A 21,446-nucleotide genomic window follows, 5' to 3' on the forward strand; every position below is an offset into this window, starting at 1 on the left:
CAGCGGCGCTCCGTGTTGAAGAGGCTCTCTTGCCGCGGCACGCGGGGGGCCTCTGCATTCTCTCCCTGCACTCCCTCTCCAGGTCCAGGCGTCGCTGCAATCGGTCATGCTAACGGTGCTCACGGATGCTTTTCTCCCGTTGCTGTTGCGTGAGTTTTTGGTCGTTGGAGGCGCTCACTCGGCAGCAGCTCGGTCGCGGAACCGGCTGGCTGGCCTCGAGCAGCCACTGGCTTCTATACAGCACAAGAGCAAGTGACGCTTTTTCGCCGGTGCAGAGCACCAAGTGACTGACCAATTACACTACGGTACATTATCGGCGCACGTACATAACCCTAGGAATCAATCATCATTCATTTTTGTCAAGTCTGTCTGCCTGCCTGCCTGCCTGCCTGCCTGCCTGCTGCAGCACTGTGGTCACGGCCGCGGCCAGCATCGAGCGCTACCGTCTCCTAATATCACAGGCGCAATCGCATTCCCTCGGGCAACTCGTACTACACATACACAGACAGACACACACGCTCACACACACACACACACTCACATATCGAAAGCACCGAAAGATTCCCGTCGAGGCGGCAGCAGCAGTATTGGAGAAGTCTAGCCCGTTGCCTATTGGGCCTCTTCGGACTCGCCCGGACGGGTTTTCGCCGCTGAACGGGCCCGCGAGCTCGTCGTCTGGGTTCACGAGTCCGTTCGAGTGTTGGCTAGCTTAGTCCCTGCCGCTACTGCCGTCGCTGCCCATTTTGGTGATGATGCTGCTGCCGTTTCGGGATTGAAGCCGCTTGATCTCATCTGCTTCTTCTTCGTCGTCGTCATCACCGCCATCATCATCAACGCCTGACTTCTCTAGCTAATCGTCGTATCGGCCATTATCCGTTCCATGCGTCCGCTTCAGGGCAGCGCAGCAGCAAGCGTCAGCGAACCGCGGTGGCGTTCTATAGCCGCCGCAGCCACTCTGCCCCCGTGAAATCGGCCAGGTAGAATCAGGCGCTGAGAAATGAAAACTTCGTGAACAGCGTCTGAGCGAATAGCAGCAGGCTACGCAAACGGCAAGGTTGTCTTTACTGAACGAGCGAAAATGCTTGTGTCGTAACGAGGCCGAAGGGAGCGTCGCCGAGTTTAAGAAAAACCTCACAAGGCACCTACGAAAGTAATATGGTGCGTGCGTGTGCGTCTGTGTGCTTCTCTACGAGTAGAAGCCTGTTTCTCTAGTTTCTTTGGTGTCTTCGTTTGTGTCTGTGAGAGTGAATTTCTTCATTTGATCTGGATGGCGGCTGATGTACGGAAACGAGTGCTGAAAACAGTTGACAGCAAAATTAAAACCAGCGTGAGCAGCAATACGCTGAGCGCGTGAAACTGAGAGCCATCTTGCATTGCCATTTGTATTTCATTTTCAGCCCAGATTACTCTTATGATTAATGTTATAAATATATCTTCGAAAGAGTATATATATCAGTGCTTAGCAATTGATCTACAACTCCACTGCCTCTGAGGACGGCCACGAAAGCCTTTCATCTCTCCTATCTTACGATAAAGGATAAAGATAAACATATCTTAAACAGTAGTGCCTACCAGAGATTTGTCGGTTTCTGTTCTACCAAGCAACCCTAACCTACCGAGAATCAAAGATGATGGGTAAACATCCTATCGGCTTGACGAAGCCGATAGCCACAACAACTATGATGAGATTTTATCGAAGGAAGCAATAACACATTTACATGCAAATATCTCTCTTGAAAAAAGAACATAAAAATTCCGCCATTATCGGAGGGTAAAAGTTGACCGTTAAGAGTATGCCCAAAAGCTACTTAAGCGCGAAGCGGAACAAGAAGTCTATGAAGTATCTACGATAATAAACATCATTATCATACCCAGAGCAGGCTAAAGCGACCACGACGAATAGGTCTTGGACATGTACAGAAAACAAACGCTGCTAGTCAGGACCCCGGACGCCTAAGGCGATTCGATATAGATGGTACGGTTCGACATTCGCGGCGTCAGTAATATCTTCACGGCTTTTCCATTTCTACTACAACTATAGCGCCAGCGCGCTAATGGAATAACAGACCGAACCCTGTGTGCGAGGGTATACTAAAGTAATTGGGTACGTTCATTTCTGTCTGGTTAGGTATTATCAATTATGTAAGCCCTTGTAGCATTGTAGAAGCGAAGTGCATAGCGCGTGCTCGCCACCCACACGCGCACAGATATGGCAGATATCTATGTTCTGGTGAAAATCTGTTGATTTTCGCAGTCGAACTCATCACTTCAGAACCGAACTCTCCCACATCGACATAGAGCCTTCTATTTTGGCGCGTCCAAACAGTTATAGCGAAGTATATCTGTGTTCATCAGATAGCGTTCATCTACGATAACGAAAGTGCGATTTATAGTATAATTTCTTCGCGTCTTTGCCGTCAGTTTGAAAATCTTCACCTACTTATTTATGCCCTATGCACTCGTACTTATTTAGAGACAGCCTTTTCCCAATTCTTTTGATTTGGGCGCGCAGAAAAATTGACGTTCTCTGAAGCAACGAATTGTATCTAGTGGAAGTCACACTACAAAGGGCCTACTTTTAAGGAACGATCAAAGCTAGTTACCTAGGTGACTATGAAATTTGATTATAGTGACGGCTGACCGTGTCGGGCTGTACTGATCCTCACAACGGGCCCTACTTCACATTCTCCCAATTCCAATTGCTTTTCAAATAACAATAACAGAAAAAGGAAATATCTCTAATGTTACCAGGAGATAACATGGGCCGATCAGCGCAATGTTGGCCTGAACAGTGAGTTTGTTTACTGAATCAATTGAATTAACTCTGCTTCAATGCCGGACGCGATGGATCGAGATCGACAGAGTTAAATAGGTGAATAGATAGACAACTGGTGATGATGGTACACTATTTTGACTCAGCGTAACATCCCGTTCCACCACCGCGGCGGTGGCGGCGGCCGCAGTCTCTCGTATTAATGTGTCTGAGCGACCGTCTCACTGTCGTCCATGGCAGACTGACCGAGTAAAGCAGCACCCTCGTGCGGTTCTGTAGGTTAGTTTACGTCCATAATAACAACTGCCGCCGCTGTTATCACCTCAATCAGCCGTCATAGGGACATCTGCTACTGACAATGCTATTTCTCTCTTAAACTCTTTTGTCTCCGACGCTGCCCTCGCCGTCTTGTCACCCTGCGCTCAGATGCCCACGAGACGCTGATGGCCAGTCGGCCTACCACTAATGACCAGTTAGTCAATCAGTTGATCAGCATCATGACCGATGATGGAGATAAATGGCCAAGCTGAGACTAAATATAGAGACGTACGCGTGTTGTGTGTGTGTACTAATAACAGAACTTGTTGATTCAATTGTTACGGCTGGCGACTCGTTGTTATTGAACGCTTTTCGAATATGTAACACTATGAGCTGATTTCATCGACGATGGGCCGGGTTCAAACAAATGTCTCCCATTTCTGTATACGTATGTAGGTACGCTTTAATAATACGGTGGGGTAGACCCAGTCATATGTATGAAACAGATTCACTATCTAATTAGAAGTAACTCTCTGGTGGGTAATTCTCGTGGCAGGGAAGACTGACTTCTTTCTTCCTTTAAGTAAATAGCCATGTCCGTTAAATGTACCGCATTATTCTCTGTTCGTCCTTTTCTTCACTTGATGCGAACCAATAGATGTTAATCTTTTTTTTTATGCTTTGGAACAACAAATTTATGGAGCTGTTTAGACATCTGATTGTAATTTATTAAGCTAATTTTAGGTTTTTCGTGGTCATGATAAAAAATTGCCCAATATAGCTTTCATGATACATAACATATACATATATATGTGGCAACACGTATTAGATAGCTCAATCAACAGGAAAAATGTACTCGAGTTTTGCAGCCGTGGGAAAAAGCCGTAACGCATAAAGTAGCAGCTACCGTAAAATACGCCACATGACCTTGATTTGTGGGAACCAGTATCCGTAACCTTGGTAACCGAGTTTATTTCTTTTTTTTTTTTTTCTTCTTTGTATGACACCTCGTACGGACGGATCTTAGACGGTTTAAGTGACCATGGAAGACTATGATTTTTTTTTTCCACGTTATTCGTGTTTCGACGTTGCACAGATACCCAGATGGTGTAGATCGTATTATCAATAGTATGCAACTAAGATATTTTCGAGAGAAACGTACATTAATTGCTATCTTATTGTGTTAATTTTATTTGTTTGCCAATTAATGCTACTTTTAACGCAAAAATGACTTTTTGTGTATAATAAATATTGTACGTTTCTTGCTAACGACTTTAGTTTAGCCCGGCTATCTAAACTTACTGATTCAAGTTATCGTTAATTACTGATATAGTCGCTACCTTACTTGACTTGGTCCTTAAAATACAAATGCGCCTGAAAAATTCAATATTCGTTGCTGCTGTTCTCCGCAAGCCTAGTTTATAATATAGAAAATTAATTTTATGAAAGCTATTTCTAATCAGCTGGTTACATAGCAGTCGTTCGCTCCGAAATCCGGAATCTTTGATGTGAGGATCGGTGTAACCACGAAAATTGAGATCCGGATTGAGTTATGTGCGATGTTAAACTGGGCTTCCTTTCTAGTTTATTTAGCGGCAGGACATACATAATCAAGTTCATGATAAATTGCACCTTTCGCCTCACAATATATTCAATTGTTGTTTTTATAGCTTGGATGCTCAGTTATTCCGCCACGAGATGGGAGAGCGGGACGGACTTGTTTCGTTAGTAAACGGCGCACATCGCGGGCAGCGAACCAACTCGGTTTCAAAAACAAAGTGCATAAATGGAACGAGGGCAAAGATTTGGCGGACTTACCTACTGGTGCTTTGTATAGGCCACGAACGAAGCCGTTTTTCTGGTACTCACTCATGTGCCGAACGCCGTCCTTGTGGCCTAATCCTACACTTCGTTTATACTAGATGTTGTCGACTGTTCGTTTATACTAAAAGGTAGTTGAAATATTTCAACATCTTTCGTATAACGGCTTTTATCAGTCGTGATACGGTTCGAATGTGTCATTGATCGGCGGAAATAATATTCGATAACCCGATAGATTTAAAGTAAGTATAATGTCGTCTGAATTGGAACTTGTTGGGAAGTTTTCGAATACAGCAGCCATCACAGCCATGTTCGTTGCCTGGCACCCCCAGAGATACTGTAACGTCGCAGTGTTAATTTGTAGTATTTTCCCGTTAGTTCGAAATCAACCGTTTGTAGCCATACGTATGTATATCTTCGCGCTAGGTCACACACAGTGATAGGTCAGTCATTACAAGAGCCTGATCAGGCTTGACGCTTTTGATTTAATTACACATTTCTATTTTTCTTTGCAAAGAGAAGTAAAGCACTCAATACGGAGCCGGTCTATTTCGATATATATAGAAATTGTCTGAAATTCATAGGGTCGCTAGACATACAAAACGTGCGGCGAAAATGGATTTCAGACCTAGTGGGCGAGTGCTGAGAAGCGGTCTGTGGTGGATCTCATACCAATGGATCTATCAGGGCCGAAGCGGATTCGATTTTGTGTTGGTGAAATAGCGAAGCGTGCTGAACAGCGTTTACCTTGCTCTTAGCCAAAAATAGGGTCTACGAGCAGAGCTAACGTGCGAGGCACGTTTTCAGATTATGTCAACAGTAAGCAAACGTAAAATTCAAAAAAAAAAATTGGCTGGTACATATACGAAGTAAAACAAGTGTCGGGGTTTTATGTAAATGAGCACAAACTTCGACGAACGATACATCTTTATCCAATACGCTACGAAAGTACAAACAGACGCCCGCGTAACGACTGTCCCTACGTATCAGTGTTTAAGTAGTTTAGAGGTGTATAAAAAATGACTCATCGCCCTCGTATGAGACAAACGTACATTAAGAAATATCTCCCGGCCCTGTCGAGGGTTGCAGTGGTAACAGCAAATGACCGATCGTTGCAAGAACGGTAGTTAAACGATAGCCAGAGTTAAAATTATGGCGTTGATTTTTAGTTCGTCCTTTTCTAATTCTGTTACAGGTGAGCTTAGCAGGTGTGCATCCTCGTTCATCAGCAGCGACTGGACAGTGTCTGGCACGAGATGTACGGAAGTATCACAGTATCGCGTGCCATCCTGCTAAGGGCCCTTATTGTGGCGTTGACCCTCGTAGGCAGCCAATGTGAAAGTGTTGCTGTGACGCGATGGAAGCTTTGCGGAAATCGGCTGTCAGACATCGCCATTATGATTTGCCAGAACCGCGGAGGTATCTACGAGCCGCGGGAAAGGCGTAGCGGACTACTCGAAAGAGGTATTTTTGTAATACCTGAGACGAGAAGTTAGCTTATGTATCGTGCTCTACGAGTTAAAAATAGTGGGCGAGAGTATGTAAAATTACGACGTTTATCGTTGTCGCTGGCATCTATCAGAGCGGCCACGGTATTAGTCCGCATTTGTGGAAACTGTCAGTGTGTTCGTCTGCTTAATAATTGCGTTTTACTCTTGCTTGTTCCTTTACGCTTTCGTTCATCTTTGTTGCGGACTAGATTAAGCCACTAGTTGTTCTTAATAAAGCGTGTCTCCCACAGAAAGGACCCCATTTCGCCACACTCTCTTGGCAGCGAACAGAGAATTACACCAGACGAAAGTATCGATGCTGCTAAGAATGCCGAAACTTCATTGAAGCTCACACTAACCTGCGATAAGCGGGCTGCAAAAATCCTTCTATATATATATATATATATATATTCTGAGATTTTTCATCCGGTCTAGCATTCCTATACGAAGATCCTATCATTTCCATAATATGCATGCGCACAATGCCAAGCCATTGATGAAGCTAAGTTCCGAACGTGTACTCTAAACCTCAAAAAACCTTACCAAAATAAATAATGATTTTTCAGGGTAGACAATAATTCTTGATTTTGCATACATTTTTATCTATATTTTCGTGTATTTCTAAAAACCGTGCTTTTTTTTTATTGCTTACTAGCTATACTTGCGTATATAGTCGGCTAGCTAACCGAATAAAGTATCTATTTGGCTGAGTTGATCGGGAAGGTAAAGCGACGTGTAAGAACCACTGTTAATTATAGTATAGCAAGGAATGTCAATTTAACCGGGCAGTCAGACTTGACCTATCCGCATATTAATCGTTTGCAACCTTGGAAAAGGTCGTCGAAAAGGACCAGAGAGGAGGTAAACGTTGATCAATCAACAACGATGTAAATGTTTCGTATTTTCAGCAGTTGGAAGTTACGAGAGGCGTATAAGACGCAGCGAAGATGGAATCGTTGAGGAGTGCTGTCGAAAGTCGTGCACCTATGACCAAATAATTCAAGTAGGTGGATTGGCTTTTGATGGTCTGCCATAGCGAAGAATCTGCTAATAAATTTAACAAGATTTATTGCACTTCCCGACGCAGTGTACATACCGTTGATATACGCGAGTCGTAGGAACTGTTCCGTGCAACCACCCCAGTGTTAGTTTCTGTCGCCAACTGACATTTTCAACAAAAACAAGAATTCGGTCTATGCACGCCATGATGTAAGGCGGATAAAAATTTGTATGACTCGTATAGCCGAACAAAACACGCTATAGGAATCGTTAAGAAAGAAACATGATTTTTTCCTACTTGAACAACTCATGTGTTTGTGTCAATAACCAATTTTAAGCGTTTGTTTACTTTTCTACTGTTTTGTCCAACATGTAACTTTGTGCCGCCACATTATACATAAAGTACTGCGCACGACCACTACAAAACGAGGAATCCACTAAGCAGAACATCGGTGAACTCCTGGCCATCTCACGGGGTCCAGGAATTGCGGTAGGTCATCGCACAAACGCGTAGAATAATTTTTGTTTTTTAGTAAAATTAGGCTGTATTTGTTCATTTTTCTGAGCGTTAAACTTCTGCCATTCTTTGCTTCCGCAGAACCGATGTGGGACGGCGTGGTCCGAGTGGCTATCGCGTATCTCTTTGAGTGCGTTGTCATAGCAACCATAACTAACAAGCGTACTATAACATTGGTTCAAATTTGAAGCAGAAATGAGTATTAGATGCTGGTAGCTATAAAAATAAGGAAGATAACGTAAATAGTTGATAGCTGCTTGTGTGGTTGCCATGCCGTTTCATGGGTCTGTTGGAGGAACCTCGTATAAGTTCAGCAAGACCCATCCTGGTTAGACTCCTAATGGGGAAAGTTTTTGATGCTATACCTCGAAATAGGTGACTCAGAGATATGGAATGAATATCTAATATTGCTAAATATAGACGAAAAAAAAAAGGCAACATATGTGATGTTACCCAATGTGGTGAATTGAAGTAGCTATCAGTTTGCGAAAAATACTCGACACCTTGCATTGACTTAACGGGGCAACTACGTCTCAATACTGAACAGTTTGTAACGTTTAGGTTTGCTTACCGTCCTTTCTTCACAGATAAGTGCTAACGACGACCGCAGGACCACAACCCGACCAGCTCGCGTCAGCACATACAGACGGCCTAGTGATGAGCAAATAGTCTTCCTTGACTGAGTGAATAGATTAAATAAGCCATTTTTTTTTTTACAGAAAAACAGGCAAAGCAGTGCGCGGCCGCAGGAATAGAAAATGCTGTCAATGGCGGCGAAAACGAATTAAAGGACGTCTCTGCACGAGGCAGATTGGCAATGCAGTCCTACTAAACCGCTTAATTTAAGATTTTGACAGTGTCGTCGTAATAACAAAAGCACCCAGATCAGGCACCGCGCGAGTAAGATCATCGAGAGTTTGGCTCAAATTATTAGGTCCCGCAGCAACAGTATGATAACACGAACAATGCGGGCCTGTACACTTCTGCTATCTGCAGCGCTAAGGACTCGTTAGACAACAAAACTATGTCCTGTGCTATGTCGTCTATCCTTTGGAAGTGCAAGAACAATTGCAAATTTTTTGCGACCACGATTCTTAACTTCCATCTAGATTAAGACAATGGCACTGTAAAACCATCCACGACGTTTTCAAGCCTGGTCCGCTCGCATCTCGTCGAGTTGTCTGCAAGGTAGGTCTATAACTGGTCCGCTATTAATCCGCGGTAGAACCGAATAGCTGGGAGACAGTAACGGCTGCAGACTAATGGGCTTGCGGTTGTGAAGCCTAAAACGGTCCAACCTATTCAAATGAAGTCTTCCCGGAGACGTCTAGGGTTTTCGTCCGTTGTTGAACTCTGCCTGTTCGCTACTATTTCTGTTGATCTGAACAAAGCAAAAGTCTGTAGTTTAAATTTAGTTGTGTTGAATATCTAGTGCTTGATTTCGGTTTGTGCCTACATTCTACTGGGACATGGCTGCTACATACAACCAAGTCGACCAACGGCGTGGAACCAGTGATTGCGTTGACATATGAATTTAATCATTCTTACACCTGTCATTGTATTCTCATCCTTGCTATTCCGAATATATATAAATATATATGATATCGATATATATATATATAAGTGTATAACTATATATACATATATAGACACAGCCGCACACGCAGAACCACATACAAATATATGCATACTCAGTACGTTTAACAGTAACGGCAATGACTATTCATAAACGTATCGTACATCAAATGCTTTTTGGAGACTATCCAGAAACACAAGCCGGCTCCCCTTCAATGTGATGCTTCTAGTTCAGGCCAAACCCAAGCATAAAAATTTAACTATGCTGAACTAATCAGGTAATCATCGCTTCCTACTCTGAGACACCTTAACAATATGAACATAATATCATAAATAATATTAACGCAGTAGTAATGTTAGTAACGGTTATTAGAAATGAGTGTGCCAATTCAGATTGCCTTCGGGCATAGTAAGGACGCCTAGAATCTGAAGGTTCATTTGTAATGAGGATGCTGACGATGGTGGTGATGATGAGATAGTGTAGGTTGTTAAGAAAGGTAATTAATGAACGAATTGTGATAGCTAGGACAGAGCCAGGGCCGGTAGGAGCTAGGCGCCGGCGGCCCGCTGGCCGATGGATGGATGGACAGACGGAGAACTAGATGACCGTTTCAGCGGACCTAAGACCAACACATTTATTAAATATTAAACAAATACAACTAGGCAATGTAATATGTCAAATAGCGTCAGCATAACACATGCGTGCGTTGGTAAACGAAGGCCAAACAAACGTGACAAAGAAAGGTGCTGAGATGAATGAGGCGCCGAAGATGTAAAGGGCCGTTCAAAGGGGAAAACAGAACGAATAGTAAACAAGATTAAGAGATAAGAAAAACACAACATTATGTACTATATATATTAATATTTGTATATGGTGCGATTCTCTCGGAAAGGAAATGTTGCAGTCATTTGATCAATGTCGTGTGTTAACCTCTTCAGCCGTATCGTCCTCGTGATTAAAGATATGGTATTCTGTGATGTTGTTATATAGTAGCTCCGACCAGCTCGATAGCAACAATAACGACAATGTGAGAAACAGACAAACAAAAAAAAACATCACCCAAGCCTTCATAACAATAGCAACAAATTATCACAACTTGATGAGTACGGCGGTAGGGCATCGTAACTCTAGTTTGGAAACAGCTAGTATTACTATTTCTATTATCTTGCTGAATATTTTGTGTTGAAATCAACGATGCCAGGCTAGCTTCAATAGAGCGAAAGTATACACACACACAAACAGAAATGTAATAATAACAACGGTGAACATACAACAACGTTTGCCATCTCCTACCGATAACAGTAACAATATGAAACAAAAGAAATCAAATACACACAATCAACAAACAACTAGTGATAAACAATAATAATAATAAAAACAACAAAAAACAGTAATCATCTTATAAGAATTAATAAAAATTAGCGGCACAGCCAAACAGCGTATATATACACGCGTACACGCAAGCGCTCTATATAGCTGACAAAGCGAAAACCTAGCCATTGCAAGCGACAGGGGATTAACTGTGTACCGCGTTGAGTGAGTGAAATGTTGGTGTCAGTAGATTGAACAACGCTCCTTGAGACGAGATCGATTGCAAATGTAGAGAGGTGCCTGTTCTCTACGTCCATTTTTCCATCATGTCGTCGACAAAGGACTGGCAACATAAAGTGGGTGTTGCTCCTCCGAAGTCGTCGAAGGGTGAGAAAACAGATTACTGAAGGGAAAATGTTAAATTTTTTATAATCGATTTCTTTTTTTCACATAAATCGATAACATTTTATCCAAGAACAAACGACAGTTGACTAAAGAAGACAAGCGATCGGTTCCTGAATCAACGTCATTACGACTCAAGGCGCTGGTGTCCCCTTATTTTAGGCCGCACCGGTGGGTCATTTGCGGGCAAATTGATTGCAGGAGAGAGAGAGAGAGAGCGAGCGAGCGAAAGGAAGAAAGATAGCGAAAGAGAGAGAGAGAGAGAGCGAGAGAGAGAGAGAGAGAGCGAGCGAGAGAGCGAGAGAGAGCGAGAGAGAGCGAGAGAGAGAGAGAGCGAGAGCGACAGAGAGGGCATGCCAGCGCAAAACGTGCTGCTAGAGTGTCGTCGTCACACTGCCAGCACGTAGAGGTAGAATGGCAGGTTGTCGACACATCGGTGACGTTTACGTCCGGCGCTGCGGAGTGAAGGACTTGAGATGGAGCGAACGAGATAATGTCGTACGCATCCGTGTGTCATACACGACTGTAGTGAACGCCTTTGATGTTAAAGGTTATAACAATTCTCTAGTCTAGGACAACACCTAAGATCGTAACAAAGAACTTGTTATGAAATGCGCATTTCATGGCAAATGAGAAAATCAATTAGCTAGAAAAAGAATACCAACAAACAAACCGTAAATAAAGTAAGCGTCGTGCGTTGATGTCGCAAGGAAGAACCTCAACTCTTTGATATAATAACGGTAGTATAGATAGTCTTAGATACTTAGATGCTATGTTGTCTCTTCGTTATCTATCACTGGCCCTATGATCAAGAGGACACTTACTACTGACACCAGCGACACGATTTTAGATAGATTACTCTTTTCCATATCCAATATATACACTAGGTTCACACAATTTCATAGTAGTTTCACGACCGAGTGCATGTACGTTTCGAAGACGAGTGGTTGAACCAGCGGCAATGATATGGACGATTCTATATAGTTCCTTACGTGCGTAAGTACGTACAGAGTATTCACTCAAATAGCTACCGGAAATTTCCTAGCTAATGTGTACTTTGGATACGTAATTACTGCAGGAGACTAGAGCAATAGGCTAAATTGAAATGACTAATATTACGTTATCTAGTTATCACCTTTACTGTGAATACCGGTGTTGAACAAAACGGCCTATGAGGGCCTCATTTATATCGGAAATATAAAAGCAGCATTAGAATCATTGGTGGAGAAGCACCGTAGCTAGAGGTTATTTTGAAATATATTAATAATAATAATAAGAAGAAGAAGAAAAATATAATCAGGCTTCAATACGCATCGGTCAGTGTCTAACGTCCGCTTTAGTTCACGTAAATTTGTAGCTCGTACCGCTTCGGAGATATATATGCCGTTATGAAATACAATTTACTCGGGATGACTTTAGTTCGGCTTTTGAGAAATTATGACAAATGAACCCGTAAAGCATCAAGCTACTAACTGATCCAAAATCCTCAGGATCTTGGCATTTCGCTACCGTTCTACTGGACTTCATATAGGTTATATCAATGAAAGATCCATATTTGCGTGGGAACATCTCAAGATCCACAGAACACCTATTGACATCTATTCACTCCTAGAAAGCGATTCTCTCCTTTTTACAATGAAAACGATAACGAATCATTGCTTTCAGTATAATTTATTCTGTAGGTCGTGCGAAAGCCTATAGTTAGTACATACGTATCTTCTGATCCCCCTAAATAACAAGTGTCTTTGGTTTTTCCCAGGTAAACTGTTCCCGACCGAAATGTCCGTATGCGGCCGTTTTGTAGTAAATAGGATCTTTTAGGTGAAGCTCCTTAATAATGCGCCCTGGTCGAAGATCAAAGTTTTTTTTAACAATCTCCAGCAGCTGCTTAGGTGTTTTAGTCGAAGTACCATAAGTAAACACAGATATAGCAACTGGTTCCGCTATTCCTATAGCATAAGAAAGCTGAACAAGACAACGGCGCGCGAGGCCGGCCTTGACAATTGATTTGGCAACCCAACGTGCCGCGTAGGCAGCTGAACGATCCACCTGCAGACCAGATTTATTGTTCAAGTTTTGAGTGAGGTACTTTCCAATGTAAAAATCAGCATCCAAAAAATACTTAGATAATATTAACGACAATAAGGACAGGCAAACGTAGCCAAAAACGAACGTATCTTAAACTTTACCGATGATAGACAAAGTTATTGAACTGAATAACATCTTTACGACAAGGGAAAAGGCACTATTATTATTGATTAAGAAGAGTTGCAGGTACAAAATGGCTTCCTTTCGCGGAACCGGTTTTAGGATCTGGTACATCTGCTACGAAGATTATTAGCTCTGAGCTCAAGGCAATGACTTCTACCGTGTATAGCTAGAGGACGCAAACATTTTCTTGCTTCCTAAACAACCACGACGCGAGAAATTCAGTAGCTCGATCATTGACTGTATAACTGTACAAGGTGCGCCTTTTACGGTAAGGAATAGTACAGGCACTAACGTAACACAATGAACTCGCACAAACGACTAAATACATCACTATGTTTCATCAGAAAACCACATCTATAAGCATCGTGTAGAATTTTACTGCTTAACATAGCAGTGGCAAGGAGCACATTACCACTTTTACAGTTGAGCTCCACAAGATCAAACTGTTTTCGTATTCTAGAGGTTTGAGTTCAACTAAACTGTACCTACCTATGCCAAATACAACGGCTGCATAGAGCAGGGAAAAAATGTGACTCCCTGGGACAGAAAGCGCTGATTGTATAGTAATCGCTTTATGTATATATATATATATATATATATATATATATATATAGCAAAACTGAAACCTACTAATGCCAGTATCTTCGCCAACTTGGTGCGGCGGAATAAGGGGCCGGGGGAGTTCCTGTATTTAGTGTGGGATGTGCTGGACTAAGACTTTCATAATTATACATAAAATTTCGTTCGGAGTTCCATTACATGCTTTAAAATCTATTACCAGGAATTACCGCAGCGATGATGGAAACCCATGTTTTTTTTTAAAGATTTCGTGTGTTGTTATAACCGACTGAGACCAGATTGTTCATATGCAGTCACGAATGATCATAGACCGTTGTAAGATGTACCTTTCACGGGTTCCGGCCGGGGAATATACAGTACGCAACTCGAAATACAAAATCAAATTGAGATCTATGCTCAGAGCTACTTTTCGCATCTGATATATGTTGTTCTGATGATATATGTTTTGAAAACTAAATCATACATATACATGATTTAGTTTATTTACTTACATCTATAAAGCAAAAATTTTAATTTTTTCCTAGTTATGCGCCTTAGGTACGAAGTCTACGATATGAAAAGCTTAAATTCCAACCGCATTCACTGATTCGAGACTGCTGTCCGTTAAAATATACCTACAGAACTGAGCCAACTATGATTAACGGTTATCCGTATCGTAATGTCGATCCGTTTGAAAGCAAGAGATTCCAGTAAGAGATTTGATTCCAGTCAATGAAATACATTTTACGACAACTAGCTCGCGTTTACGTAAAACTGCAACTTCTAGATCGCAACTTCAGATGGGCTAGCATAATGTTAGCTTCTATCTCCTCACCTTGGTGGGATCTTTGCCGGAAAATGCGCCTCCGCCATGTGCTCCCCAGCCGCCATACGTGTCAACGATAATTTTACGACCGGTCAACCCAGCGTCGCCCATCGGGCCGCCCTCTATAAATGTGCCGCACGGATTTACATGAAGTATTGTCCGCTCATCCAAATATCTGAAAATATTATAACCGCGGTCGGTTTTGGATACACTCGACTAAAAAAATCTTGAAAATCTCACTCGTCTGAACTACATCGTGTTTCAGGAAAATATGGATACATAAAGTATATAAACAGCAAATGATCTGGGGTACTAAATAGTGCATTAGCACTGACATTTTTTTAAAGTAATATTCATTTCGCAATGAAGTGCAGATGCATGGATGCTCAAAAAGCGCCTTCGAGCATTACCTATACAACATCAGCCTACGGGAATTAAACCTACGACTGCATAATAAAAACCCTATATCAAGCATAGCACAAAGCTAAAGAGCCGTATTCTAAAAAAAAGAACAAAGCCATGAAGTATTCATGCCTCAGGTGATGGAGCTGACCATTAAATCGTACAAAGAGAATATAAATTTACTGTGTAAATGTTTATATATATCCCATGATTTTAAGAAAATCATGATCACATTAAGACAAGTGGATCTGCGACTCGAGTTATGGTGATAATCTGGGTTAACCGAACATAAGATATATGTTCGGTTAACCCATTAAGCAAAAGATATTTGTTTAATGGCTTGTTGACTAAAAAAACGAGCTCATTTGCTAAAATTACTGTATTTCTTTAGTACAATTTGTTGCAAAAAACGTTGGCTAACGGTCAACTTGAACGTCCGTCATTTGACAATAGGAGTCACTTGAATTGAAATTTTAGCATAGAGCTATCTACATCGGGAAGGCGAGGCGTATCAGACTCCTGCCTACTATGCCCCGAAGGTTTTGAAGCCGCCCCTCATTACTCATTGGCCCGCTGCTCTGCGCTGAGACACACAAGAAACGACAGCACGGATTATGGCCTTGTAACTACTTCACAGACGGTGTTTGTGGCTTCATAGGACACATTTCTGTCCGAAAAGGCCTGAAATAAGGAAGGCAGATTCATCATGGAGCTTATGAGGGAGAGGAAAAGACTGCTTAAAGCTAGGCTTATCAGACATACGGAAACAGATGATATCCAAAGCTTGGGGTCGCAGGTTGGGCGGGAAAATGACTTTGCACTTTGGACAATGGCTCGTCTGATGCAACGGGGAACCCAACTGGGCGACCGGACCAAATGATTCGGTGGCCTTGTAGTAAAAGTAGTAATGTAGTAACAAACTTGTAGTAATTAATTGACAAGTTGGACGGCTAGGCTAACGTATAAGAAATAATTAGTAAGTAAGAGCCTAAGCAGCACAAAATCGACTTGTTGGGGCCGAGCCCTACACGCACTGGCCTACGTTTGATTGACATCCCGGTGCAGAACTCCGTTGCGCGTAAACAGTATAATTCAAATCCCCTTAAAAAGTGACCATGCACGTGTATACAGACCGTTTCGGTATAACGGCTTTGACGACCAATTCTGATACTTGCTCACGTAGTTCATCGACGTTGATCTTTTCACTATGTTGTGTTGATACGACCACTGTATGTACCCGTAAAGGAACTGCAGCCCCATTCTCAAAGCGGTATTCGCACGTCACCTGCGACGGAAATTATCATACACAAGAAAATGCTACATTTCGAAGCTGTACAAATCTGCGAAGGTAGACATTCATCGTAGAGCTGTTTAATTATTTATATATTATATCGTAACAAAAAACTAGCTGTTGACACGAGATTGATGGCTCTCTCCATAGCTAGAGAGTGATAGCATCTTTCCATAGCTAATTTGGGGACACATGATATAATCTAGTTTCAAACGCCGGCATTTAGACACCTCGCTTCACACCAGAATAAGCTAGCAGTCTCAAGCAATGCTTAACGGCAGATCGGACCCAAAATTCCAGAATTGTAAAAAAAACGTAGCCATCAGTCGAGATGCGTGCACTACCGTAGAAATGTGCTCCTTCCAAGGAACAGTAACCGCGTGTATTTATAGACCACTGTATTTCGACTTGCCTTTCTCTAGAACAAATCAAACTTCCTCATTTAGCAGCTAAGGCTTCGTTGTATTTCAATTCGAAATTGAGCTCGGTGATTACCGCGTAATAATTCGAAATTATGGTGACTAGCTCGTTAAGAATGTCACCTGGCTCATCAAACGCGCTCCCTACCTGAGTCTTACAGTCGGGACGTGCCCACCAGAACGTTCCACTGCGTCGCAGTTCGGCAAGCCGTTGATTCATTTTGTGCGCAAGTACGATCGTGAGTGGCATACATTCGTTAGTCTCGTCTGATGCATAGCCAAACATTAGACCCTGGTCGCCGGCCCCAATCGAATCCTCGTCGCGATTTTTGTGCACGCCACTGGCAATGTGTTGATTCTGTTGCTCTATTGTTACGACAACGTTACATGTCTTATAATCGAATCCTTTTGAGCTGCAGTCGTAGCCGATCTGTTGGATAGTGTCACGCACCACCTGCTGGTAGTCGATCGTACCATTGGCTGTAATCTCTCCAGCGAGAAGTATCATACCGGTCTTTGCTGCTGTTTCGCACGCCACCTTCGCGTTTCGATCAACCGCAAGGTACGCGTCAAGAACCGCATCACTAATCAGGTCACACATCTTGTCCGGATGGCCTTCCCCGACCGATTCCGAGGTGAATAGAAACGTGCTATCATCTCCAGGTAACTCCTGATGACCATCGACCAAAAAACTGGATGGGTAGTCACGTTGAGACATTGTCGTTGTTCTGAATTGCTCTAAGGGGTGCAGAAAATCACAAATTTCCCTTGATTTCTAGCGCTAGCGCTGCGTGGTACGTAGAGACCCACAATTGTTTCAGATGTTCGCTCTAAATACACGACGCACAGCCGCGCCGACGACTAAGCTATCTCGACGTCAACGTCTGCAGTGTGCATTAAAGGCGTTGGGGTATTAATGAACTCGACGCTATTACATCCAGTAACATGTAGCCTCTTAGACACGTGGCTCAAGAGCGGTGATTCGCCAGTATTTCAAGAGTGTGCAGTATATTCAACCTTACTTTATAAGGAAGCTTCAAGCAATAAATCAAAATAAAGCTTAATCATCGGGAGGTTTAAAAAAAAAAGCACATATTGGATATTACCGAATGCTGCTATGCTAGGCATGCTTCCTTATTTGCTCACAGTGTTAAGCTAGCCAGAAGAACAAGCTACGCCAAAGTTATTTTATGTCCTTTATTATAAGCTGACAATCTATTCAAAGACGCTTGCAAATGTAACTTTATTATGCCAATCTCTAACGGAGCATTGTTATCTCACCAAATGAACCGAAGAGGTAACAAGCGTGTACACTCTGAATTGCCAACCTTATCGCCAGCACAAGGCTTATAATATGCAACAGCGGCGTCGTTTGTCTAACGCGAGTTCCATATAGGATCGACAGCTACTCGTGTGTTATAAGAACAACGTCGCAAATAGCAAAGCACGACTCATTATGACCTCAATAAGAGGTATTCGCCAATTTGGATGTATAACGCGTTTCGGTAGTACTAGAGAGATAAGTAGTAGTCAGTCGTGCTTCGCTGCGCCTTCGACATGTTTGCGACGTAATTCGGTGATCTGTTATCGGTGATTCTAACTGTGCATGAATCGCCAAGTGCAGCTCAATACCGGGCCAGTCGCACCACTCTCAATAAAGCTTAGTAAACTGGAATTATTGTAAGTATCTGATTTGGTCCGTCGCCCGTCAAGCTCTCCAGATAACTGGAGGTTTGATGAGGTCGCTCAAGTAACGCCGGTGTTTTTCCCGTGCCTGTGGCGAAGATATGATTAATGCCTCCACTTTTCGTTCAATAGATGAACAAATTTCCTATCATGTGACAACATCGAAAACGAAATAATACGGTGACTAGTGCCCATTCTGATAGTTCATTTTAGTGTAGTACCGCGCAAGGATAGGTGGTGCCAATCTCTTTTACCTTACAAGGTCCTCGTATGCTTTGCCCTGTTTCTTTCTACGTGACCGTCTGCTTAGCAGACGAGCTAAGCAGCAGACCAGATAACAGAACACAAAACATTACTCGATTTTGCACAGACTGCTTATAAAGTCTACCTATGTGTGTATTTCTGCATTGGTAACACAAGGGTGCTATATAGAAATGACTTCGTTTCCCAGTCGTAGCAGAAAGGATTATTGTATAACCTATGCATACACGCGTACAAGTTGCTATCGCGAGTTTGCTTGACGGCGACCTTTACCGTCTGCCGAAGGTATTTGAACGCAACATATATCAACAATTATATTGCTATGTGCAAAGATACATTAGCTTAGCGTCTGTTCTTAGGCGCACCGCAGCGCCCAATGCGATAATCACAATATAAGCAAATATCATATTTGTGATCTATATATTAATAATAATCACAATTATCATCGATCGTCATCATCAATATCAGCATCACGATAATAGGATTTACGACATTAATTTTTGGAGGTTCTATTGTCTAGAGAGACTTTTTTGTCGAGTACAGTACATCAAAGCTAAACTCTTAAATTACTAATATTTATATCAATATTTAAAACTAGTAAATGTATTGATTTTCAACAGCAAGTTTTAAGTGCGGCTGACATATTTGTTTGTTTCTTACTACATGATAGAATGGTGGATTCGAAAGCGGCGTTTCATCTCCAGGATACTCTTTCGTTTCCGAGCTTCCATCAGGGCCCGCTTCCGTCCATAGTGAATCATCTGAAGTCTAGCACGAAAAATCCATGATACGAATATATACGCACAGATATACTATTGTCAAAACCCTACGGCGTATCATATACACGTGATTCAGCCCGATGAAATGAATCAAAAGCTAATTACTGTGGGGCTAGCATCGTTCACAATTGAGCTCGATTAGCCTATACACTACGATATCTCGTCAATATTCGTACCATTTTTGCTACAAAGGGTTCTTGCAAGCAGTTAATAGAACGCTTTTGCAATAAGAAATACGAAATACTCACCGAAAGGTGTCGTGGTAAAGCCGCAGGACGAGACATCTCAGTTCATCCGCATCCATCGATACCAGCTTGTTGAAGCTAAGCGGCGGTCCAGATATTTTGTCGTAAATGTTCTTTGCGTGAAGAAAAACGCCGATTATACTTTTTAGTTATGCAAAAAGTTTAACTCGGTTTTGTAACTTGTACGGGGCTAAAAAATTATTGTTTAACAGTTTTAACCCTTTCAACAGCTTTTCTTCGCATATGTATATTACACTGATTACTACCATTATTATTTAAAACCGATACAAAAAGGTACGACCGAACTGTGGAGAAGTTTTGCAAGATAATACTAAATAACAACCGCAGTAATCGTTCAGAACTGTTCACACTATAAGTTTCTGTTTGCGTGTTATCGATCCTCACTCGTCGTGTCGCTGCGTGATCGCCAAATGCTAACTAAAAAGCTTTTTTTTTTCTCTGGAGGTTTATTTGCCATAGTTTTGTCTGTAATTAATGTTTTTTTTTTTTGAGTTTGGGCTCTGACGTGATCGACTCTACTCTTCAAAAAGCGACAATTTCGACGCTTCATAAAGTCAGAACAGTATGTAAGATATGAGAAAAAAACTGCGAAAATAGAAAATCAATACTCGACTAAGAAACCGGCCATAAACAGGCGCTATAAAGCTTTAAGTAACTAACGGAAAACGAGTGACAGACACGATTTGAAAAATCATAACATACAGGTAGGTCTGGGCTGTATTAGATGATCTTCCAAATGAATTATGCTGTTCTTTGTTTGCATCCGCCTCTAGTTGACTTCTCATTAATTTCTCTTTAGCTGAATTTGAAATGATGTAATATTTATTGTTCTTTAATGTTCCTGTTAAATATGGGTTAGCGGTGTTCAAAATGGACGAGCTACTTGAAAAATCTGCAACAAATTGCCAGCGAAGAAAAAAAAGTATAATATTATAGGATTAGAAGATTACATATTAAATAGATGAAATCGACAAACCGCAGGAATCATCTGTGTAGATTTGATGTTGCTGTACAACGAGCGAAGTATGGAGAACGTTTCAGAAAGTTCAGATTTACAGATAGAGCCATGAGCCCGTTGATTTTCTTCGCGACATGTGAGAAGATTTTATTTACCCAAAATTGAAATTCTGTGCGTACCGCAACTTCTGGCTGAGATGGCTATAGTAATGACGCATTTATATCGCGACAGTTGGCTTAACGTAGGCCTAATTATGGCCATGTTGCTGATGCCCATACTGCCGCCCCTATGCGCGAACACTTGTCCATTACTGATACATTCGAGTTATGCACAAATGTATACTTGATGAGGAAGTATAATGTATATATATATATATATATATGGCAATCCTCTAGATTTCACTAAACAAAAAAACATACCTAATATAGATATATCTGATTATTTTAAAGAAATTCCTTGTTAGCTATATTTGTCTTATGCAGTAGACAAATAAAGCATCCAAGCGAAAAAAACGTACTCATTATTTGTAGAGTCAAACAATAGATCAAACAACCAATACAGGTAATAAAACTCAGCCTCTTATATTAGTGCAATGGATCTTCATCTTAGATTGCTTTTATCTTAAGTCGATGAGTGTAAAAC

The 21,446-nt window shown here is 41.9% G+C and overlaps 3 protein-coding genes across 6 annotated transcripts in view; 1 reads left to right on the forward strand and 2 right to left on the reverse strand.

Moving 5' to 3' along the window:
• Positions 1-11,863, forward strand: part of LOC111259109 (insulin) — a 57,141-nt gene extending 45,278 nt beyond the window's left edge. For 2 of the 4 annotated variants that reach the window (XM_086967729.1, XM_022830834.2), the window contains exons 2-5: positions 6,048-6,316; positions 7,251-7,345; positions 7,745-7,831; positions 8,446-11,863. In XM_086967729.1, the coding sequence (XP_086823855.1) occupies positions 6,109-6,316; positions 7,251-7,345; positions 7,745-7,831; positions 8,446-8,541 (486 nt within the window). In that variant the 5' untranslated portion in view covers positions 6,048-6,108 and the 3' untranslated portion in view covers positions 8,542-11,863. Of the gene's footprint in view, positions 1-58; positions 2,105-6,047; positions 6,317-7,250; positions 7,346-7,744; positions 7,832-8,445 lie in introns of those variants that run through there. The other 2 variants (XM_086967730.1, XM_086967727.1) reach the window with 2 other exon arrangements.
• A 936-nt stretch (positions 11,864-12,799) lies between these two features.
• LOC111259100 (S-adenosylmethionine synthase) lies at positions 12,800-17,770 on the reverse strand. The gene is made up of 4 exons (XM_022830803.2): positions 17,003-17,770; positions 16,278-16,429; positions 14,752-14,917; positions 12,800-13,196 (listed from the first exon to the last, which is right to left on the reverse strand). Exons 1-4 carry the CDS (start codon positions 17,570-17,572, stop codon positions 12,876-12,878), a joined length of 1,209 nt encoding a protein of 402 aa, XP_022686538.1. The 5' UTR covers positions 17,573-17,770; the 3' UTR covers positions 12,800-12,875.
• Positions 17,771-19,856: 2,086 nt separating this feature from the next.
• Positions 19,857-21,446, reverse strand: part of LOC147753690 (uncharacterized) — a 3,204-nt gene continuing 1,614 nt past the window's right edge. The window contains exon 4 of the mRNA XM_086967731.1: positions 19,857-19,938. The gene's annotated coding sequence lies outside the window, so the exon portion shown is untranslated. The remainder of the gene's footprint in view (positions 19,939-21,446) is intronic.

Source organism: Varroa jacobsoni, unplaced genomic scaffold (assembly GCF_002532875.2).
Source record: "Varroa jacobsoni isolate VJ856 unplaced genomic scaffold, vjacob_1.0 scaffold_294, whole genome shotgun sequence".
In the NCBI taxonomy this organism is placed as follows: Eukaryota; Metazoa; Arthropoda; class Arachnida; order Mesostigmata; family Varroidae; genus Varroa; species Varroa jacobsoni.